The 25,847-nt window shown below is 31.3% G+C and overlaps 1 protein-coding gene across 9 annotated transcripts in view; it reads right to left on the minus strand.

The window, feature by feature from the left end:
* Positions 1 to 3,613: 3,613 nt before the first annotated feature.
* LOC124360274 (insulin-like growth factor 2 mRNA-binding protein 1) overlaps positions 3,614 to 25,847 on the minus strand; it is an 86,760-nt gene continuing 64,526 nt past the window's right edge. For 7 of the 9 annotated variants that reach the window (XM_046813737.1, XM_046813733.1, XM_046813735.1 and 4 more), the window contains 9 exons: positions 24,967 to 25,137; positions 23,043 to 23,291; positions 22,140 to 22,277; positions 20,248 to 20,364; positions 18,161 to 18,473; positions 16,381 to 16,455; positions 11,446 to 11,637; positions 8,091 to 8,342; positions 3,614 to 7,203 (listed from right to left, as the gene is read on the minus strand). In XM_046813737.1, the coding sequence (XP_046669693.1) occupies positions 7,114 to 7,203; positions 8,091 to 8,342; positions 11,446 to 11,637; positions 16,381 to 16,455; positions 18,161 to 18,473; positions 20,248 to 20,364; positions 22,140 to 22,277; positions 23,043 to 23,291; positions 24,967 to 25,137 (1,597 nt within the window). In that variant the 3' untranslated portion in view covers positions 3,614 to 7,113. The remainder of the gene's footprint in view (positions 7,204 to 8,090; positions 8,343 to 11,445; positions 11,638 to 16,380; positions 16,456 to 18,160; positions 18,474 to 20,247; positions 20,365 to 22,139; positions 22,278 to 23,042; positions 23,292 to 24,966; positions 25,138 to 25,847) is intronic. The other 2 variants (XM_046813734.1, XM_046813738.1) reach the window with 2 other exon arrangements.

Consider the following 25,847-nt stretch of genomic DNA (forward strand, 5'->3'; position numbering starts at 1 on the left):
TCACATAAATCAAGAAAAGGACAGGACCCAAGATTGATCCCTGTGGGACTCCTTGGTATATTCTAATAGTACTTGATACTGCATTCTGGACCTGAACACATTGACTTCTCCTGCTCAAGTATGAGTGGAGCCACTGGTGTGCTGTCCCTCGTACACCACAGCCTTCCAGCTTGTGTAGCAATATACCATGATTAACAGTATCAAACGCTTTTGAGAGATCAAGAAAGACACTGAGCGTTCTTTGGTGTGTCTCAAAGCCTTCCACAATAAAGTCTACAAGTTGTGTGATTGCTCCAAAAGTTGATCTTCCTGGTCTGAAACCAAATTGTAGATCAGACAAAATTTTGTGTTTGTCAAGAAAATTAAGAAGTCGGTCCAGGAACAGTTTTTCAAAAATTTTGCTAAAAACAGGTAAAATTGAAATTGGTCGATAGTTATCCGCTAACTTTGGATCGCCTTTTTTGAAAACAGGTACGACTTTTGCCAATTGGAGTGCGGATGGGAATGTGCCAGTTTCGAAAGAAACATTTATGATTTTTGTCAATGGGCTTAATATGTGCTGATAACATTGTTTTATAAGCCACATTGATATGCCATTTATGTCATTGGAAGTTTTAGCTGAAAAACTTCTTACAATACGCCCCACTTCGTCCTCACACACAGGGGCCAGAACCATAGATGAAGCAAGGGTATGTGTGGTGACTGTATCCAGTTCCAATTCACGGTCAGCATCAAGAGAACCAGCCACTGAGGAGAAAAATTTATTAAATTCCAAAGCTATTGCATTTGGATCAGTTAATTTTATCCCATCAGCATCAAGCTGAATGGATTTTGAAGATACTTTATTTGTTGAGTTTTTTATAATGTTCCAAGCTGTCTTAGAAAAGTTAGATGACTGTTTTAGTTTATTGTTTATTTCGTATGATTTAGCAGCAGTTATTACTTTTTTATAAATTCTTTTGTAATTTCTATAGAAGGATTTGAATCTATAATCATTAGTGTTCCTGAATATTTCATTATAGAATTTTAGTTTATTTCTAGAAATCAGAATTCCAGGTGTTATCCAAGAATTCTTCTGAACTTTACCTTTTGTTTTTATTTTCCTAAGGGGACAGCAAACATTTAAGTGGAACATGAAACAACTGTTGAAGGAGTCGAATATTGTGTCTGCAGAAGTAAAAGAATCTAAAAAAATCCAATTTTCATCTGCCAGACATTTATTTAAAAGATTTATATTATGTGGATGGTCATTTCTCCTTGAAATAATGTTGTGGGATTCTTGGCTCACTGAACATCCACAGATCACCACTTCCTGTGCGTAATGGTCTGATATAGCAGTGTTCAGCACTGACACAGAACTATTGGGTACGTTTGTTATGACATTATCAATGGCAGTGCTCGATGTCGCTGTCACACGAGTTGGCGAGTTCACAGACCAGCTAAGACTAAAAGATTTGAGCAAGTCTCTAAGCTGTTGAGTTTGCTTATCATTCATATTTAAAACATTAATATTGATATCCCCCATTATAACAAAATATTTAAAATTATTGAGGAGATAGTTTAGAAGCCGCTCAAGTCTCTTGAAAAAAAAACACCAAATTGGCCATTTGGTGATCTGTACAAACCAACTACAGCTATTCTCCCGAGAGAACTCAAGCAGACCTCAACTCCAGCCATCTCAAAATCTAATTCAATACCTACATTAAACCTCAGTGCCTCAGACTTGATTCGATCTCGAACTAAAATTGCTACTCCACCTCCCTTATAAAATTGACACTGAAAGGATTGGGCCAGATCAAAGTTAATAATTTTGAAAAAATTTATTGTTTCGTTTGAAAATCCGTGTTCCGAAACTATGAAGATGTCTTGTTTTAGTTCCTCACATAGAAGAGAAAGTTCATCTAACTTATTTGTTGCAGTTTGAGCATTTTGGTGGACTATGCTGAACGTAGAATTTGTTAACAAAGTTTTATGTCTGTGTTTTACTTTTTGGAAGAGGTTTAAGTTCTGTGTTGCAACTCTGGGGGTGGAACCTGTGTCCCTAAAAAATCATTTGTACAAGTTTTGTTATAGTTGTGGTGAACACTGGCACTTTCCTCATGTGACTGCAGCACTTCTGATGTAGGTGAACTCTGCTTCTCCTCCAGGTATATCAGTGATCCCTTTGACAGCATCCACTTACGTCTCATGGGGAAGTGTAATTAGTTCACTCTCAGTAGCTTGTGGAATGACGTAACCTCGTATATTTTTGGATATATGATTCTTAATTCCAAGACAATTTTGGTTTGAGTTTAATTTTACAGCTTGCATTAAAGTGCAGGCCATGTTTGGTATGATCATGCAAGGTATATTTAGTATTTGGAACAATGACAAAGTTGAGGTTATCAAGTTTTGAGACTCTTATGTATTCGATCAGTTTGATATTGTATCTTTTAATAGCATCATTGGTGTTGAACCCCAACTTATCAAATCTATGTGGAATTCCAGGTATAACTACATTGGTTTTTACGGGCTACTTGTTTTATTAAATCAACCCGAAAAGCTAAATCTGGTGTTCTATTGTTGAAATTGTTTGTTCCTGCTAAGACAATAACATAATCCCCATTCTGGTAGGATTCTGTTAGTTCTTCAATATTTTCAATTACATCATTAAAATTTGCATTGGGTTTGATTATTGAAGTAACCACTAACATTCTACCAAGCCGGTCCCTGATGTGTTCACCACAGCCTCTCCCATGACTATCTGCCAGAATAAGGATTTTATTTTAGTTTATTGTTCCAGACTCCATTGAAGGTCTCGTTGTCACATGCATATTTTGTTTAACGGTATGTGTAGCAGTATGACGTTGGGTTTTACTTTTTGTTTTATTTTGTCTTGTAGATTAAAAAAAAAAAGATTTATTTTTGTTAATCCGTTTCCTGCCTTCCTCTTTTGATTTTGTAGCTACTTCTGTGTCATCTCCAAATTCGTCCTCATCAGTCTCCTCTCCTGACAATACTTCAAAGCGATTGTTCGTATCAATCCAACTACTAGTGGTTTGGATTTTTGGAGGTAAAGATTTTTCATGTGCCACAGGAACTTTTTGCCACTTATTTTGGTCAGCAAATATGTTTTGCTTAGTCCCTGTGTTCAGTTTTAAAGGTGGAAAACACTGAATACATTGAGAATTGTTCAATTTACTTTGTAGAACTAGATTTTCATTTTTTATTTCTTTTGCTGCAAGTATCATATCCATTCTTTGAATTAGCACTTCTTATGCATGACATCAACAGAGTGGAGGGTACTTAATTCAGAGCATGGAATGTTTGTGATGTTGATTGTACAACCTCTGAATGTAAGAGAGTACCAGTTTAATCCAGTACTTGTACATATCCATTCTTTGAATTAGCACTTCTTATGCACGACATCAACAGAGTGGAGGGTACTTAATTCAGAGGATTCTAAGAAAGAAATTCTCTCTCTCTCTCTCTCTCTCTCTCTCTCCAGATCAAAAGTTTTTGTTAGGATGAAAACTGATAGATCCACCCCTACTGTTAGATTACGAAATAGTGTATTGAATTATAAATACTAGTTATATCTAAGATGAAAACACAGGATAAATAAACTAGAAAATTTTTCTTAACTAGAATAATTTATTTTCTCATGGTAGAAAAAGGAGATAGCATGCTTGCATGGACTATATATATTGTTCGTGTACAAAAAATGAAGTCGACGATATAATTCTCTCATTTTTATACATCCAACATTATATAATCCTTAATATAAACTGATTTATTATTGTATCTGAACGCCCAGTATAGCCTCTGTGTGTTGAGGCCGAGTAATAAGTCAGTTCTAAGCTATGCCAAACCAATCGAGGCGGAGGGGACGATGTGACAAGAGGTTATGTGCTGTGCCATACTCCTAATTTGAAATTTTAATCCGAGTTGTAGGTAATCTGAATTTTGTCAGTTTTACTAAATGCTGTCTACAACAAGACATGGTTGGATTGTTACCCTGTACCTTCACGGATAACTAAGATGCAAGTTATTGTACCGTGTATAAGGCATTTACTTACATATACAGTATCACACACTAGGCATACTATAACATACCGTATCAAAAATTGGTCACTAACCTTTAATCGGTTAACTTAATTAATAATAATTAAGTAATTTAACAAGTAACAAAAATTACAATACTCCAATAGGAACACTGGACTAAACAAACTTATAACAATCTTAACAACCTCAGTCTTGCAATAGGTCCTCTCCCCTTACAACAAAACATTTTAACCCAGACTTAAAATTACAACAAATCATTTTTATTTTGAGGATCTTTCCGAATTCGTCAAAAATTCCCAATAACAAACCGGTCCACGGACAACCTTGAAAAATACACTCCGACTTTAAGGCACGGCTGATATTTAACCTGCAATCTTAAGTTTTGATTTAAGACCATTAATCTAAAAATGATTTGTTTCATATAAAAATTAAAAAAATCCAGTGTTCCAATAATTTTTAATATAGTCTGAATATGAAATTAAATTTACCATTCTATATCACATCGTCTAACTTATGATGAAAACATCATCCAGCCGGAGTAAAAAAAATAACATCTTGCAAATGTGTAATGTTCCGGTGGAATCAGTTTATTAGTAATGCAGAAAAAATGTGGTTATATTGGGATAAGGGGCTGAATTGTATAACGAAAAAATATTGGCAATGTTATGTAGGGTTATTAAAAATAGTAATTAACTCATACGGAATGGCTTAAAAAATAAAAAAAGTTAACTGTGTCAAAGAAACACCACTATTTTATGTGAAATAGGAATAAAACACTACCCAATGTAACCCAAAGTAAATATGATAATTGCCAAAATGGACCTTTTACATAACAATGAAACAAATATAATATGATCTATTTATTCTATTAACAGAACACATTGAAATCCATATAATATATATATATTTATACCATGCATAATAAATCTTTAAATAAAATGTATTTCTTAACTGAAACGAATGCCCATTGATTTCACTAATTTATTACTTAAAGTAAATAATTTCTCTTTATACTTTTTCACAGATATAGAGGAAGGAAGTATTTTATTTTAATTTTTTACAATCGTAAACTTGTTGACCTACACTACTGGTACTCTTGCTAGATGTTATACTAATGCCACCAGTTCTCCTGATGAGCAAGGCCAATGTTGTTGTACATGTGTAGGTAAAGTTACGACTGCATCAAGCACCCTAACAATACATATATATTTATAATAATAATAAAGTTCTCGGATGCATTAATAAAATATACATTTTTGAGAAAAGTTTCAACAAACTGGTTTCACATGAGCTTCAAGTCACTACTCCCTGAGACAGTTTTTGTACTACAGCTTTGTTTGGGCGGGAATAAGCGACTATGAATAATTAATGTGAATTTTGCAGTTTACCAACAGATGTAAGCCAGATAGTAAACAAACAAAACTGATTGTACCCAAGGAAACCACAGTTGAAGACCACGACGTCAAAGCTTAAACTGACTCCACTATTAATGCCCTTTGATCCTTATTGTAAATAAGGCGGATGTACCAGTTTTTGTACATACATGAATCTACTCTAAGACCAATTTGTGAGGTAGAGGAGATATGATATTTGTTTATAAAAAATAAAAAACAAAAAACAGAACAATAAAAGGCAGCTAACAATGCAGTATAAACAATAATCCATAGCGTCAAAACAAAAACACTATTATAATCTACTATATTGTGGCTATAGTTAGTATAATGAAAACAAAATATTCTTTAAAACAACATATTGCTATGAGCCATGGACCATAGGCAATCAGAAGGCATTTTCCGCTTCTGTATAATATAACAACTGGGCTCGAAAGAGATTGTTGTCGGCCGCGAACAGTTCAACTACACACGTCACAGCTGACTCTGAGGTAAAGAAGAACCTGTATATGTGTATACTTAACTCTAACTGTATAACGACAAATATATTGTACGTAAATAAAACATTACATATATAAAATATTCTCTGCAGCAATAACAATATGTAAAATCACCAAGTTGATGGCGCAGCTATGGCCCGTGTCAGTTGAAGTGTTCTAACGCCTATAACAATAAAAATTCGTTAACCGACAAACAACTCAGTATTACAAGCCCTCCTCTGTCTCGTAGAAGCGAAAAATACTTAGAAAACTCAGACTATATATCTTGAGCATATTTCAAGTTGCCGTTAACAAAAACAAACAAGAGAACTTGTGTAGTATCTCTAGGCATCAGTAAGACGGAGTAAAAAGATTTATTGGGTGAGTAAAAATACATCCCTGCCATTTAAAAACAAAAACAATCATTTTCATTGAATTACGCACACTTTTAAGTTCTTAACGACGTTATAAGGGCGGTTAGGAAGGGAAAATTCACAATATCGGTTCAGTCCTAGTGCTTGCATTTCAAAAAAAGGTTTAGTACTTAAATTGAGGGTATGCCATAGGTTGCAGATGAGATCTTTATATAGCACTCAAAGATTGTCTATGCGTATAATCTAATTGAAGGGATTTAAGTATTCTTTGTAAATTCACCGTTCTGTTTAATTCAAGGTGAAGGGCTAAACAGAGGCGTTAAAGAGCGCAGACTAATTTATTTCACGAACGGTGTTAAAGTGCGGAAAACCTAAATTCTCCGCTAGTATATAATCCAATCTATTGTATTCATTTAGATAACACTCTGATAAGGAATCTCCATTTTTCCACATAGCGAACAATGCTATGCGCCATATTTTTAAAAACTTTTAATAAAATTTTATTATAATAAAAAATCTAACAAAAATTTAAAAATTCGACAACAATGTATCAAAAATAATCTTAGTGGATTTTCACCACTTAAATAATTTTCTATAAAAGAAATGCCCTCAATTTGAAAATTCTCTTACAATTGTTTAAATCCTAGATTACAAAATGAGACTCGGTTCGGTTGCCTCCCGATATAATCTACAACAAGTTGGGTAGAACAACCTAGCGAGGTCTCTTTGTACTTCTTGCACTGACTGCTCCTAGCCTAACCCACACTCCTAAGTCTTTGGTATACGTGCGCTTCGAGGTATTTGTGTTGGCGAGGCCGAGAGCAGTTACTGTGTCTCCTGGCGTGGACCGCGCGGCGTACGGCCTCCTGAGCCACCAGCAGCCACTACCATAGACCGGATACGCCTCTGCGCCGACTAAAAACAGAAAATACATTACATTTGATGAAGAACGCACATAAAACATAAATATCCAGTAGTTCTTTAAAGGAATCAATTCAGAGTAAACTAGGAAAATCCCAAATATCACTATAAATTAAAATTTCACAGAAGAAATCTAAGTGAATAACCCCTAAACTCAGAGATAATCTTGTTTATCAATTTACTTACATTTTGTAAATCTGTGGTATAGTAATTAAAATTGAACAAAAATATATTTTATATTAATAATGACTTTTAAATCAAGAAATAAAGGTTTATTACAATTTTTTTAGTATTCACTTTAGTATAATACTTTAGTAGTTTGTGAAACATTAATTAGTGTATAATTAATGTTTCACAAACCTAATTTCAGTAAAAAAAGAAGCTTACATTATAAACACTTTAATAGAATTTTTTGTTTTACAAATTTAATAAATGTAAATGCAAATATAAAAACAAATTTGAGAAATATTAAGTATTTTTACATCAAGCTTGTAAAACATAATATACACTACTTACACAACAATAACAACCACAAAAATATACAATTGGAGATGTTATGATTTGTAAAAATGAAAGGTAATTTATTCTCTAACTTATAGAGCAAATGCATAATTCTGAAGACTTGAATAAGGAAACCCACTTGTTATCATAGTGTATAATATTTAAATTAATAAAGCACTTATACTTCTGATTGCGATACATAAATTAATTCACAAATATTAGCATGAAGTTGGAAGATAATTAGATTAGTTAAACGAAGTTTAACTAAATTTTAAAAAAAACTCAACAAATGACTTACTAATCGACTAAACAAATGTTATACTTTTTCCAAGTAAATGAGTCAGGTGTAGTATATTTGATGCATTGCAAAAGTAACGTACCTGCACCGAGAAGAAGGGACCGATGATGTGGACGGTTGTCTCCTCGTCCTGAGGAGGAGGACTGGCCGACTGCTCTGGCAATTTGATGATGCTGCCGGTGACTCGCTGCAGCTCTCGCACATTCTGGCCGCCCTTGCCGATAATGCGGCCCACTTGTCCACTGGGGACCAAGATCTCGACTGTCAGGCGCACGTCATCACTCCCGGAAACAAAGCCCTCCTCCCTCATCTTCTCGAAGATCAGATACTGTGCCTGCACACAAACAACATTTACTGTCTAATCAGCAGAATATAATGTGGATTTGGCCAGTTATTATTATTTGTTGTAAATAATTTAAAGTTTCAATCATTGATAATTTGTTCAAAAAAGTCAAAAATTAAAAACATCATAAAATTGTTGCTTAAAGCAGGGCTACCAAAATAGAGCATTTTTCCAGCAGTACTACAATTTTTACTAATTGAACATTTTAAAAAATATATGCAAGAAAGATCATCTACCATAGGCTATCATCTGTGTTATTGAGTAATCATTACCGTGGCTTAAATAAAAAAACATAAGTATCAATTGTTATAACATTAAACCATTCCTTAGCACATACTAAGCATGCCAGCTGCAACTGACATTTAACTATAGTGATAGATATTTTCTAAAAAGTAGTGTTAGTATGTTTCTAAAATGTGGCCTTAGTTGATATTTTAGTTAAGAATTTCTCAAATAATGCATACACTTATATAATGTGTAAAAGAAATCAAGCACTTATTTTCTTAGGTTTGGATTGTCTACATTTAACTTATGTAAAAGTCAAAGGATGCATGATTTTCACTTAGTAGCCTCAAGGTTATATGAGTATTATCTTTTTTCAAATATATGACTCACAAAATGATTGATAGACTAGACTGTTTTGTGAATCATGTAAAAAATCTGTATCTTCATTGTGACATAGTTACTAACCAAAATAAAAGGGTATAATTTGGCAATAATAATCCTTGTTCAAATGTTTTTGTTTATTTTGTAACAAAATTCTTGCATTTGTTGCTTTTATCAGTGATTGTGTTCCATGTACTTGGGACTGATATTCGGGTGTTCAAATGGAAAAAAAAATCTATTTGTCAGTTATTAATTGATGCAGATTTTCAAAAAGCTTAAGTTTTCTAATTTATCAATGATAAAAAACGTTTACAGCTTTCCTTGAGTTACTTTGTACATGGGTCTCCACTATATAGATGCAAAATGAATTCAAATCTAATCACAAGTTTATTTTCTTGGAATATACGGGTGTGGACAAAAAAATACAGATCTAATTACAATATATGGAAAGTTAATTCGTAGATAGATATAAAAAAATGGATATATCCACCAAATATACTCCCAACAAATACAATAACCAAACCGTATTCACAAAAACATTGCATCTAAGAAATTCTAGCACAGATAATGGCACAATATTTGAAAGTTCTTCAACTTTTCTGTGTAAAAAATCTCTACATAACCAACACCCGCAATTTAAATTCATCAGAGAACAGAAAAATTTCAGAGACTAACCCTTCCAGGTTTTGATCCTTACCTTTGCATAAGCCATAAGAACATTTCAGGTAAGCTGGGATAAGAATTCCCTGTTCTAATAAAGTTGTCAATAGTACGCTCAAGAAATTCCTGGTTTCACACTGCAAACTCAGGACTATTGTAATTTAAAACTAATTGATGGAGGATATAAAATAACAATTTATAATGGTTTTCTTTAAATGTCTCCATACAGTACTATGACCATATGCCTGATGAGCTTACGGTGGTGGTGGGAGGAGGGGAATATTGAACTTAAAAAAAAATGCATTGTTCACAGGTATACAATAATTTGTTTTGTATCAAACCAGATCATGAAACTTGTAAGTGTAATGAATAAATTATAAATTGTACTGATCTTTTAATTCCAAATAGTACTTGTATATGTGAGTAGATAGAAGAATATACAATGACTGAATCAGCTGCAAAACTTTCACCTACATCCAAACCTGAGATGCATACTTCTTTTTCTAAACTGTTTAGATGGAAAAAATATTCTTACTGATTAATATCATCCTTTATATTTAAGATTTAGACAACAAAAAACCACACTCATATATTGAATATTTCACGTCTTAATTGTTACAGTACTTACTTACTTTCCTACCTTTTATCCCTTTTCCTTATGTTTGTTAAACAAAAAGTGCACCATAGGAATTGAATAGAATTAGCTGCTCTTAGATCTAAGAAGGTTTTACCGTTTTATTAACAACCAAGCAAATTTTGTTTTGAGTGACACAAGGCTGACCTGATATTAATACATCTGCAAAATGAATTGTAAAATACTTGAATAAATTAAAATAAAATATGTTAATACATAGATATGTTGAATTAATGTTCAAATGGTACATATATTTTCTTAACTAAATTGAAAGAGTTAAAGCATAACTTTTCGTTTTGTTTGTAATTTTTTTATAATAAACCAATACTGAGTCAGATTACGTGCAATAGATGGTTTAAATGTAGGTTGAGGTATCAACAAAAACAGTTCTTCTGCTGACTGAAGCCCAACGATCTGTCCATGATGATTGATACAAGGTAAAATAAAAATGTTATCTATATTTGAAACTGTACAAATTATCATTTTCTATTTTTTTACAAATAATGACCATTTCATAATTAAAAATAATAAACAATATAAATGTTAAAAAGACAAAAGTTGTGTGTTATGATAGCATCATACAATACAAATTGATTCAATGTATATGTCTTGAGGACTATACGGATATGCCCTGTGTAATGTAGTTTAGCATATTATCTGGAGGCACAATCACCAATCATTTTGTCAATGGGTTGTCACTAAACTGAACTTCCAGTATTTACTATTTTAACTAACTCCCTTCCACTACACACATATAGCCAAATAAGTTTAAGTAAGCATGATAGTTTTTTAAGACTAAAAAGAAAAAGGTGATGTTTGCAGTAAGTATTCATCTTACTTATCTTGTGTCTTTCTTATCTAAGTTTAGTAAGTCTTTTAGGTTTTATAATCAAAGTCTGGCTTTAAAAACTGACGACAATAGATGGAGGAAGAATAGGAGTGGTAGAATATGATGATGATGTTAAGGAGTAATGTAACGGTAAAAAGTGTTATGTAGAGGTGACAACAATAGACTGAGGGAGAATAGGAATGGTAGAGTATGATGATGTTAAGGAGCAATGTAACGGTAACAAGTGTTATGTAGAGTTGACAACAATAGACTGATGGAGAATAGGAATGGTAGAGTATGATGATGTTAAGGAGCAATGTAACGGTAACAAGCGTCATGTAGAGATGAGCCATTAGCAACCATACCTTCCACTGCGACTCTGGAGAGCCAACAATGGTCACTTTCCGCTCTGCTTGTTGTGAATCTTTCTGATTTTCATCCATTGGTGCAATCTTAACTGATGCCCCACTGAACCTGATCATGTTGCGAATGTGTGATCCTTTCGTTCCAATTATAGCACCTACAGCGTTGTTCGGGATGTATAAATATGTTGTTTCCTGGAAAATTATAAATATTAAGTTTTACTTTTTGAGGTAGTTAAAACTGATATCTAGGTATACATTATACAGTATTTGCAATGCACTAAATAACAATTAGAATATAAATATTACGTTTAAATTTTGCTGTAATTAAAAACATATTTACTGGATTTTTGCATCTGGCTCTACCATGAAAATCTCTTTTCATACATCTAAGTTTTTGATCACTGAAAGTAACTCACTTAAAAAATAAACTCCCTCAAATTCAATTAAAAAATCATTAATCTGGCATTTTTATAAAACTGGAAAACAATGTTATTGGTCTTTTAAGTTCTACAGTTTTCAGTGTAAAAATGTAGAAAATAAACAAAGTAAGAGATTACTTACATGATTTTATATAAAAAATTATAAATTAAATTTTGCACAGATCCAGACACTTATACCAGTAGTCGGTACCTCAGTTTCACAAATGAGGGTTTCATTAGACTGGGAATTGTGCCAGACTGAAATTAATGTTAAGGAATACCTTGGCTAAAGTTTTTGCAGAAAAAACCCTCATTACAAAAAAATAACCCACATTTTAATAAATATTAATTTTCAAAATTCTAATAACTGACTGTTACTTTAAATATTTGCAAGTAAAATAAGTCATGCTATCTAAAATCTAAATAAAAGTCAACAGGCCTAAGGCAACATTTAAATTGTATGAAATTAACTACATTGAAAACAAATCAAAAGATAAAATATGTATTCCCAAAAAATGTTTGAATAAGCATACTTATTTAATAAACAATCAAAGAATGTGTCGATAAAATAAAAACATTTAATTTTCTAACATGGATCAAAATTCTGATTTGTGAATCACAAGTTTTCTAAAACATCACAACAGAGCACTTTGTTGTAACTTAAACGTTTACTCAGTCAAGTATATTGTTTAATAAATAATTTTAAAAACTCTGTAAATTAAAACTGCAACAAATCCACATAATATATAACAATTTCAAATTGTGGTGTTAAAAATCAAAGACTAAGAGCCACAAGTTCAATTTATATTCAATTAAGCAATACTGTGTATTAAATAATTTTTTAATCTAAAAATAAACACACTCCATGGAATTAGTAACAAACAATTAAATAAAATGTGGAACAAATGGTAATTAACACAGAGGAAAAGTGCCTGTAAATACAAATTTAATTTTCACAATTGGAAAAAATAAAACATAAATACTTCCATGTACACTGATTTAGAAAAATCACATAATAAGAAAATATTAAACTTGTTGTGACACAAGGTGTTTTAAGAGCAAAGTGTACACAAATTTCAAATATATAATAAATAATAAAAAATGTCTGCAATACCACACCCTCTTAATAATTAAATAAAAAACATATAGCCCCATATAGAACTGAAAAATTCAATATTACAATTGCATAGTGCTACTATGTGTAGCACATAAATGTAACTGATTTGTTTTTTGTTTGACTAATAAATATTTTAATTGACCTCTGACCCATATAGGCAGAAGATTGAAAACTATGGAATATAAGGTAAATGAGAAGAGGAAGTGAAACACAAATTCCAAAAGGTTACAAAAAGAAAATAATGGAATAAATTTTACAACAAAACTTAATACAGTTCAAGATAGTTATTCCTTTTTTGTACAGGACAATTGGGTTTTGTTTACAGATTTTATCCTTACCATTGTCTTTTAAAACAAAAATATACAACAAAAAATGGGCGAAATTTGGATAATACGAGATCCACCCCAAAATTGGCAATAAACAGTTTATTTCGCAAGCAGCACTCGCTTAATAAATAAAACTTAGTATTAAACATAAATAGAATCAGCTTAGTTCAGACCAAATAACTAATTATCGAACAATTTATTAATTCTGTTTTATCTATTGTACCCAAAGTCTACTGAGGTCAGTATTGTACAACCTAGCGATTTAATAGCAATAAGTTTTTTTTTTTTTTTTTTTTTTTTTTATTATTATTTAATGGTGATATAACTAGAGAGAAAAAACATTAATTTTAAATTATGGCCACAATATTATTACATTGTTACTATACCTGATCAAATAAGAAAATTTAATATAACATGAGTCATTAAATGCAGAGATATGTGCATAAAAAAATTAGTGTATATTAATTGTTATTTATGACTTTATAAATGCAAGACACCACTTTGTAAAATGTAATGATGAATAAAATGTTATACTTTGTGACTTAACTACCAGTGAAAAAATTTTAATTAAAATGTACTTTCAATTATGTTACTTCAAATAGAAAATCGTCTGTCAATAAGAAAATATAATGTCTGTAAAACTCCCAAATTTGACCATCATTCAATAGATAACAATTTGGCAAGTTTTTGTTCCACTAGCAACCTCACAAATACTAACAAATATAATTTAAATATATATTGAGGTTAAATTTAGTATATGGCAGTTGTGATCAGACACATATTTTATTATAGTTAATATGATAGTATCCAAGTTTTTTAATGAAGACTAACAATTTAATTTAGAAATTCTCAATAACATTTAATAAAATAGTCCACCTTCCTCCATCAGTGTAGTCTTATTTTCATAAAATCTTTTAGTACAAAACGTATATATATACTATTAATGCCTCGTGCCAATTTCCATTTATGTTGCAAACATAATATCTAAGAAAGTTTTTTTTATCAAACAAAGCTTTCCACTACATGTACACAAATTTAGTTTGCTTTGTTGGTTGTCACTAAATACTTCCATGCACGATTTATTTTAAAGAATTGGTCATGATACTAATAAGATGGATGAATGAACAAAATCCTTTCACCATATCTAAACAGGCAACATGATGAGAGCATGATCAGCAGTGCTTTATTGAAACTATGTTTGTTATATTAAAATCCAAGGAAAATACAGTTTACTTTATAAGATTTCTATACCTAATATGGGACATATACAATGACTTAATATTCCTCCTAAAATTTTGGTTTGACTGATTTATTTATTAAAACAAGATTTTATTTATCCTGATATGATTGGGTCTCTGCATAGTATTGCTTATGATGAAAAAAAGTTAATAACTGTTAAAAACCTAAATTAAGTGTATTCTAGTTTTTTCTACAACAATGTTATAATTAATGATGAACAAATACAAATTTAATTCTAAAAACTAACTACTCCCATTACACTTCAGATTTAACTAGCATGTAAATCTCTGCTACAACTGCAGTAAATTAAAAAAAAAGGTTTATTAGGTGGAAATTATCATCGAACAGAAAATACCAAGCAACAAAATAAATACAAACTAAAAACAATTCAATTCTATTACTAGATAGGTATATACTGTCTGAGCATTTTAACGGTTGATTTGTGTTAAATTTCAATTCAGTCTAGAAAGGTACTAATTAACCCTTTAAAGTGGGGAATTTCACAAGCCCATCTCTCCTGCCTACCAGTCAGTCAGTGACTCAATCAGCCAGTTATTGTTATTTGCCATTTTTTGGAAGTTTTGGTATAACTCACTGTTGATAGATATACTACTTTCGATACAAAACTGTTCATATTATATAAAATAACAACAAAAATGTCATAATTAGGTTAAGTTTACAAGACAAACCCAACTACAAAATTTGTTTTACACTATTTTGCACTGTTGTACAGTAAAATAATATTCACAATGTTATAGACTCATATCAACTAGCAGTGATATCTTGGGACACTACATAATAAAAACAATGTAAATCTGAGACATTCTAATCAGCAGTACCATTGGTTGTATAATTTTAAAAGTATCAGCTGATTTAAGTAATTTGTTTGTTATAAAAATCCCAGGCTGAATAAACCTAACAAAATATTGAAGTAATATAAAAGAGAATGATTAGTCCTCTTCTAGTGAGAGAAATAACTGCTTGAAATAGTTTCAATTTCTACTAATAGATCGCATAGAAATGCTGCCTAAACAAAAACTGTCAACAGCAACCACTAGTTTGTAAATCGGATTGTCAGTGAAACAACATTGAGGGGTTCATACATTTTTCTACTTCTTTTTTCAAATAAATCTGAAAGTAACCCAATGGACCTTCAACAATAGTTAATTTTTATTAGACTAAGTATTCCACATGTACATTTAAGTTTGGTTACTTGGTTTATCCCACATTTTTTCTATTACTTTTTTCCACAGTGAATAACCCGTGACACAGTTTAAACTTTTTCTATACAAAATATCTTAAATAATTAACTGCTTTGTTAATGCTGAAGTATAAAATTAAAACCACATTAATCCAACAAATATTATATTTTTATTTCCTGCTTTTTAACTTACATTTATATTAGTTAATAAAATATTTTGGTCAGGGAACACCATAGGACTTCTAGAATGTTCAGTAGTGGTATTACTTCCTAATTGTTAGAGCTTAAACAAATATAGAAGTAAAAGGGACAGAAGAGGAAAGATGTCACAATTCCAAAATTAAAACCACACGCAAACAACAACCAAGCGTAAAAATACAAGCAAAAATGCACGCTAGGATTTACTTACTATTAATGAGCCTTCAATTCAAGTACTTGTGACGTCATCAAAATATTTTTCCTACTAGTTGTTCCCAATCCATACATAAATAATAAGACTAAAAAGCTTATAAATTTTGAAAAATTGTGGTTTTCAAGTGAAAAAATCTAGCACAACATGTAAGCTCAAGCCAATTAAAAACAGCATGCTATCGCAAGATTTTCTAAGACAACCTTAGGGTTGTGAATGCTAACCTCAATGGCGCAGTAGGGATCGTAGCCTTCTGCGTCACTGAGGAATGGTGGTTCGTATCCGCCATACAATGGATCCTGTACACATCGACCAACCATTCATCCAACCGTATAGAAATAACATTTTTATACCGCATTTTCTCGAAACTGATAGCATGTTTGTCACATAAATGGGCGTTGAGATGTGCTCACTTTATTTTGTTAAAACTCGTGCAATAAATCATGACAGGATTCCTAATCTTTGAGTTGAGTATGGCATGGATAAATATTAACAATCCGGTACATTTCGAGAAAATACGGTATGGCATCTTCACTTTGAGAACAGGGGCACAGATGACTCATGAAAACATATCTAACACAAACCGTATTTCAGCAACAGATGTCCAGTGCCAGACTTAATAATCAACAATTATAAGTTTGTCTAGTGAATATAAATTTAAATCAACCTTTTAAACACAATATTATTTAAAATTATAAATTATTTGAAATGTGATGTGTAATAAAAAGAAACCTACCTTAAAATATTATTATGAACTGAAATTGTAATTAAACTAAAATAAAGAAACTAATCTACATGAATAAATTTACATTAAAAATGATGCAATAAATAATAAAATAAGATGGTCAAAATACAAAGAAAGTAAAGTACAGAAATACAATGTTAATGCAGCTAGTAGCAGAAATCTACACAATCCTCCATGTAATAATGTCTTACACTATTGTTCTGGCAAATGTAGACAATGTAGTACCCCAAATACAAAAGTATAAAATTACTGTTTTAGAACTGAATTTCTATTTACTTAAATAATTTAGCTTAAAAATAAAAATTAATGATTTATTTTGATTTAATTCTCATGTTTTAAAAATAAAATCTTTAGTTTTTTAACTTACTTTTCAGGCCAATTTTGATGGAAAATTAAAAAATAACTAAAAATTAATAATGTTTAACTGTATGGATTGCATTTTTTGAAAGATATTTTTATGGTATATTATAATGACTACTTAACTTCTTGAAAAACGTATTAAAATTGTATAAAAATGGAAAACCTAACAAAAATTATCTGATGTTGAAAAACATAATAATTTACATCACATATATTTTTAGAAACTTAATTATTTGTAAAAAGTTTTAAATTAGATTAATTTACAATAATTTCATACACAATAATTTTATATTTATTATGTTCAACTTTTCTATTAAATCAAATTCTATGCTTTAAAAATGAAAAGTAATTAGATTTCATTAAATTTTGAAAGTGAAAACGGTAAATTTGTTAGTCATTAATTAATCAATCATTAAGAGTTACATTGTATTCTGATTAATTCAGTACAAACAATAATCCAGGCCTTAAATATTAATATTTGCTTATGTTATTTTAATATTTAACTCAATTTATCGAAAACCCAACCAATTTTATGGCACATTTTACAGTGAAAAATAAGATTGATTAGCACATATACATGGGAAAACTGGTGATGAAGCCATTTATATAAAAGGTTGAAATTGTAACCTTAGTCCCTTTTTATATTATTCAAACTCATTTGTAAATTATGTGGCAACATAGTATATTTTATCATATAAAAACGTATATCACACGATTATATCTTATTATTATAAGTCAACAAATTTTATTTTTAGAAAGAGTGTATGCAACAAGTCCTAATCTAGCTTGCATATCTCTTGGCACACTTGAGATTTCTCTGGAAGAGATTTTAAAACTACAAAATAGATCAAGGTAAACAGTTATTTGAGGCACTTTGTCATGATAAAGGTGGTAGTTACCGATGCATCACCACCAGGGGGTGCACTGGCGATGGGTGGGGGTCCGCCCTGGTACATGGGTGGGTACGGGGCAGGGTAGCCTCCCTGGTAGCCCATGCCTGATCGTCCACTGTAGCCCATTCCTGATGTTGACATCATCGCCATGGGATGCAGTCCGGGAAACATCATACTTTGAGGAGCCATTGCTTGTAGGTCATTTTCGTAGCTCTGACGCAACTTGGCACTGATCATACTTTCAGCTCTTGACATGTTGTCTATGCTCCCCTTTACCGTGATAATCCTCTCCAAGTTGAAACTGTTGATATCGTTAATGCTGCAACATGAAAACAAACTGTATGCTAAAACAGCACTATCATCAGGTACAATTAAACTGCAGATTTCTCTCTCACTCTCTCTCTAGCTCAGCCAAACATTGACAGCGATTATACTCTCTGCTAATAAGGTGAACTTCACCATAACTAACCACGTCAAGTTGAAACTGTTGATATCGTTAATGCTGCAACATGAAAACAAACTGTATGCTAAAACAGCACCATCATCAGGTACAATTAAACTGCAGATTTCTCTCTCTCTCACTTACTCAGCCAAACATTAGCACTCATAGTAGTGATCCTCTCTAATTTGAACGTGTTGGTATCATTAATGGCGCCATTGGAAAACAAACTAAAACATCACAATCATCAGGCGTAATCAAACCTGCAGACCTCTCTCTTTTATTGTTGCCATACTTTGAAATTGATCATACTCTGCACTACTGAAATGTTATCTATGCAGCCCTTCGCTGTGATGACCCTCTTTCAGTTGACACTACTAATATTATCAATGCTGCTACTTAAACACACTTTATGCTTAAACAATACAATTATTATAATGCATCATCAAACTTCCAGTCACACTTATGACATTTATGTACTCTGCTCTTGGATTAGAGTTGACATAAACGTTCATTAATTTCAAAGCATAATATTAAAAAAATATTATTTTGCAAGAAAGCTTAGCGTATATAAGATTTAACTTGTTCAGCTTTGATATTTAATTGGTGAAATAATTAGGATTTTCATGTAATAAATGTAAACAAGGTAACACAAGGTAAAGAAGGCAAAAAACACTAATTGATTAACTTCTTTCTATGATTGCCATCTAGTTATTTAGGTAATGTAAATAACTTTAATACAGATTATCCCATAAATTCAGTGAACATGTAACATATAATTACTATTTCCAACCTTTATTGAAAATAAAAATATGTATGCATGGGTGGTATCATTATTCCACATTATGAAGGCCAAGTTTGATTAAATTGTCACATAATACAAGCATAAAGAATTATTTTTGTTGTGATTAAATGTATGAATATTGGAACTGCCACCACACCTGGTATACTTCCACAAGAAGTAAGACAATAGCTCATACGATTGTATTTATATTTTTCTTTCCAAGAAAAAAAAAACTTAAATTGGTTCAATAGTATAGCTAGATTCACTTGATAATTTTAATTAAGTGTTGTAACTTTATAGTCATTTATTTACTGTAGCATCTATGAGCAGATCATTTTCTTTATAATATTACAAGTTTACTGCATAGCCTTTCTATGTTGATTTCATCCGAAAAGACCATGTCCATTAATATTTGCTCAAAATCAACTTTCTAGACAGTTAATGATTTGATGTATTTAAGTCAAATCTTTTAGACATAAAATATTCTATTTTTGGTGGCCACTAAAGAATTGGTGGAGAGGCTACCATTTGATCATCAATCAATTCAATTTATTTAACTAAAATGTTAAATTATATAAATTCATAAAATATTTTATTATATTTGTTTATATAATACTTAAAACCGTCTTAGCTGAGAGCAAACATGATGGCCATAGACGCGAACTCACTTCCTCTAAATATACATATGAATTCAAGTAACTTTCAACCCTGCAAGGCCATTCACAATAATGATTTAGAACAAAGAAATATACAACCAAGACTGGTTCTTGATATTTAAATATTAATTTTTAATTATTCAATATAAGGGTTGGACAAAGTAAGCCGTAATACAATCTGGGTCTACTTACTGAGACTGGCAATGGTTATTACCTTGAAACTGTGATCTTTGTGTCCGTGTCTTGCATAATGCGTTTGATTGTGTTTCCACCTTTCCCAATAATTCTACCAATCAGATTGTTATGGGCTAAAATCTTCAGTGTGATTTCTCTGCAAATTCACAGAAATTTTTATTAGTAAAACATACTAACTGAAAATCCAATGGACAAAAGTTTAACTTAACTACACATTTAAAAGCCTAAACTAAAGAAATCGACTAGGAACAAGAGTGGATATTTCCCAAAAACAATTTAAATATTAATACAACAAATACTATTTACAATAACATGTCTATGATTTTCAATGTTTTGAGTAATCGACAATTTTGGACTGTTTATTTTTAGTGAACATAATAACATAGTAAATGTTGATACACATATAAAATTACTATTTGCATGTACATTAAAATTATAAGCAATAGTTAAATATGATTTTAGATTAATTAAAAAGTTTTTGTAATGAGTTGAAATTAGTTAAAGAAAATACAAACCTATTAATACCATAGTATTCTGATAACAACTCTAATAATGTACATGGGTGGTTTAAATTATATTACTAAATTTTAAAAGAAATGAGATCTTCAAAAGTTTAGTTACTTTTGGTGGAGTACAAAAAGATTTTATTTCTTAATTCTAGTATATTTGATCATTCTTGTCCTTTTTAGTTTAAATAATTTGCTGTAAATAAATAAATTATTGTCTCATATTAAAAATAAAATATCAATATTTACAACTAGTTAATATATTGATTACATATAAACTAGTTTTAACTGTTTTCCAGAATTACTAAATATTAATAAATTAATGTTGTTAGTTACTAGTATTGCCCTTGATTTAATAGTAATATGTAGCATACCAATGATTAATAGAAAAACTATACATCATGCATATTAGAATTTAAACTAACTAAAATTCCATTCAAAAATGACACTCAAAACATGCAAACATTCTACTAAATCAGCTTAACAAACTAATAAAGCAGAAAAATTCAGATATTAAAAAGCGTGGTCTTTAAAACTAATAAATAATTGAAACAATTATCCTATCAATTGAATATTTGAAGAAACAAGATGTTTGTTCCAAATTTAAACAAATATTCTGTTAAAGTTATTATAAAAGAATTCCTACATTAAAAAAAGGACTTTTAAAGTTTCTTGATAATTATTCTAATAGAGCCCAACTTATAATTTACATACATGATGTTTCTTAAATACAATAAATGTTGCTGAATATTTATCAAACTTTAAATGGACATAACCTATTTATGAATGCACACTAAGTTTAAGTTTAATGTCTTCCATACTTTTCAAAGACATTTACTCAGTTTGCATAGAGGCACACATTAGATAAAAGAATAAAATCCTAAAAGTCCTATTTGGTAAAAAGATAATTAATGCTTTGGGAAATAAAAAAATATTAACATTATTATAATAAAGTACAATAAATTATTTCTAATGGAATCTATATGTAAGTTCTGGTAAGTTACCAGACAATTCCTTCAGTGATAAAATATATCACAGCTTGGTGTCTCTACAGCCTATGCTAAGTTTCAGGTTTCTATCCACTGTACCTTGTAGAGTATAACTGCAAACTGCTTATGATGTGAATATTAAAACTATATAAATTTACTTATCCCACAATTTGTCTCCCGATCTTTAAAAGAGAGAAAACTTAAACTGTACTTCGTTTTAACGAGCTTAGTTGTTAACCGGTCTGAATTGAAATGTGAAAAAGTGATTTTCACGACAAAATTTGGATGATCTGGTTGAACCAAATCTCTAATTACATTAATATACATAAACAGTATTCTGGTGTGGTTATGTAAAAAGCAAATAATGATTTCCAATGCACATAAAAAAAAACCAGTAAAATATTTGTAAAACCAACCCCTTATTCGTATTGGTTGCTTCTTGTTGCATCACTTCCAAGATCTTCTTGCATGCGTTTGTACAATTGTCAGGGTTACCATAAATGGTAATGGCTTTTTCAAGGGACCCAACATTGTCTTTTCTGTGCACATCAACTCTGAAAGAAATACATATTCAATTAGTTAGTTATTACCTTCGTTGTTTATCACTGATGAATCCAATTCATTTCTCACCATCATAATAATTTCTTCTCTTCTCAAACACTGAGGTCGATAGCAAGTATTATTTTAAAGTAAATAATAAACAGAAACGGTGGACCACAACTGGATAGTGAGTCAATGCCATTAGAGCCAACCACAAACATTATCAAGTAAAATGTTATACTTAGATTAAATTCCTTAACCACTATTTAGACATATTTACATTTTTACACACTGAGCCCTCACTGATAAGGCTGTAAATCTTTCGACTCGCCATCTACTCTTGGTAACTAGTTTCATAACTAAAGAGCTCCTGCCATTTAGCAGCATCAATACAAATTATCAGGATTGAGAACGAAAGCTAAATAATTAACACTGGCAAATTAAATTGTATTAGAATGTGAATAAGCAATTTTAATTGTGGTACTTGCAACAGTTTTATAGCTGATTGTTGCAGAAGTCAATGAAAAATCTATTCACACATGACAAACAATATTTCGGCAATGTTTTGAATTGAAATCTTAATGTTGTTATACTGATTGTATTATGATGAGGTGTTAGTACTTAATTATTAAACCATAGTAATAGCTAAACTTTAAAAATGTAAAGTTATTGAATTTCACATTTTGTTGTGAAAAACTATAACACTAAGATAAAACTGCTTTAGCTAATAATTTAAATATCCTAGAAAGTCAACAGATTAACATTGTATCGATCACTACCTGGCTCTTGTCTGCTGTGTAATCTGTCGGATGGTAGTGCCCTGGCGCCCGATGATGGCCCCTACCATGTCACTCTGTACCAGTATCCTCAGAGGGAAGTCAGTGGGTCTGCCCCCCCCACCAGCCATGCCAGGGAATCCCCCCGGGGGCCCTCTCGGTCTCGGACCCCCCCTGCCTCTGCGCTCCATTGCCAACTCCACCTTCAAGTTACTTCCCTCAAATTGACATCCGTTCAACTCATTGACAGCCCTGGAACAATATTAAACGTCATCTCTCTATTATAATCCTAAATTTAACAAAACATTGTTCAGCAAACAAAAACAACAGCAGCAAAACTCCTTTTACTGTTTCGAATGAGTAACCTTTATTATTTTGAACTTAAAACCACACACTTACTAAACTATTACAATTTGGCGCCTGACCTAAAAATCCGTTTTAAACATATTTATGATAATACAGAACGAGTATCTTAATACTGTATCCTTAACACATGAACAAATTATGCTTCTATAATATAATACTGCAAACTTTAATGCCAATTTCCAACTCTTTTTATGAAGTCTGGATTGGTGGCCCTTAAAGTCTCAACGTGGTTTGATTTTATACAGACACTCTTATGGCCAATTCTTGAATTATTCTTACTAATTAGCCAATAAAGATCTTGACAAAACTGGACATATGTTCATATTATATTTTTGTCATAGTTTTTTATAAATATTGACAATATTTAAAAGACTTCATCAGCTGTTGCAGCTAGTTGTTGCAATGTGAATAAAAAAAGCGTCAAGCCAGGTTACCCAGGATATATTTGCTGGCTTTTAAGTTAGGGAAATTAATTGTTCTTTAGAAAGTGTTTCAGATAATAAAATATATCTCAAAACGGTGATAAACTTTTAAAATCACAGCTCGGGACAGTAAGATAACTGGTGCTTGGAAAATATTTTTTTGTTGCCTGACATAAATAATTTAAAACCTAAAAAATAATAACATGTTAACATACTGTTTGATTTATTGTAAGTTTCATTATGAGTATATATTGAAAAAAACCAGAAAATTTTATCGAAATAAATTAAGATACTGAGTCTTCTATCAGACCTATTGAGAACTACACAAGTGATTTTGCACTAGCTTTGTTCAAACAAAGTCTCGCCATGGGGTTATCGTGCACACAAAAACAACTACGCCAAACGGTTTACAAACCTCAAACCTCTTTTTTTTGTTCTAGTATTGATGTGAAGATGTCTGAAAGATATTATTAATATATACTTGGTACTTTCAATGTATGGAAAACTTTCAATCCCTGTTGATGCTGAAGGGGGTTAGTTTGAAATGTTTTCTAAGTCTATCGCAAAATTTCAATTTGAAAAGTGTAGTGCAAAATCTATTCTCACTTCTCAAACTTTTGAGACGATCCTCACTCACATAAATGCTTCTATTAGTAATAAAACAAAAATTAAACATTGTTCAGAAATTTAATGTTTTCATGTTGTTGTTGTCTCTAATAAACAAATCTTTTATGAAGGAAATTGTGCATATAACGTAAAGAAAGAACTAGTGTGCACAATAAATAACAAAGAGGTGAGTGGGGGAACATCACTTGTTACGCGCGTTAAAGGTAAAAATTAGAGAAAGACAATCATTAAAACAGGAGATTCTTTGAAAGGCATACAAGCAATCTCTGAATTTTATTCAAGACAATCATGATATTGAGCGTTTAACCAAGGGATGAAACTTGGGTTTCTTAAATACTGTGAAAATCCAATTGCCAGTCTATAAAATGGTCTTACAAAAATGGAAGAGAGTGACAACAAAATTCGTATGAGATCAGAAGTTTTACTTGGTAAAGTGTATGTTTTGATTAATTATTCAGTGCTATTATAGGGAATTTTGTAATATATTTTGACCAGCGAGGATGGTAACTCACTGTTGAGCCTGCTCTTGAGTGTCATAGCTGATCTGGACCACTTGCGGCTGTCCTTCTCTCGAACTCAACTTCTCACACTTCTGCACATGTCCAAAAGGCGTTAACAAATGTTCCAAGTCTTCGATCCTGACATGCGGAGGCAGGTTGCTGACTACAATTTTCGTATTCGAACTGCAACAGAGAAAAAACATAATCAATTAAAATTATTATTCCATACAAGACAGCTGGAAAAACAAATGGAAAAAATTATTTTCTGGCATAATTTTTTATAAAAACTACTATAAGATAACAAACATTTTCTTAATATTACCACACAAACAAACAAAAGGCGAGAAAAGTGATTCACATTTTGAACATTTGATATGTGAATGGTACAGTATCTACTCATGGCAGTGAGTTCCGTGTACTCAAGCCAATTCACTTCCGAAAGCACGACTCAGCAGATCATGTTCCTGCAGTCAGCACTGTGGGGAAACCCGAACTGCCACGTGTCACTCCCAACTTTGCTTCAGGCTGTTTTTTGCTATACAGCAGCTAATAAATCAATTTAACGTTTAAAAATGTATAGGGTATCTCTAAATGAATCAGTTTCAGTGTTATTCTGTTAAAATTTCCGATTATTTAACTGACTAATTACATTGCACAATATGGAGTATTCAAACAAACTCCAAAGCCTTACATTAAAACAAAACAATTTTTGTGATGAGTGCTGTGCTAAATGCATTGTTCGAGTACTAAGGGAGAAACTGGAAACGCCTGTGTGGCCATGACAAGGACCTACCAGATTCAGATAGAATCTCCAACTTCACAACAGTTGTCTTTCAGACATTTTGGTGACAACAGGACAGTGCACTTAAGGAAGAAAAAATAAAACTGAAATG

This window comes from Homalodisca vitripennis, chromosome 4, assembly GCF_021130785.1.
Source record: "Homalodisca vitripennis isolate AUS2020 chromosome 4, UT_GWSS_2.1, whole genome shotgun sequence".
Taxonomy (NCBI): Eukaryota; Metazoa; Arthropoda; class Insecta; order Hemiptera; family Cicadellidae; genus Homalodisca; species Homalodisca vitripennis.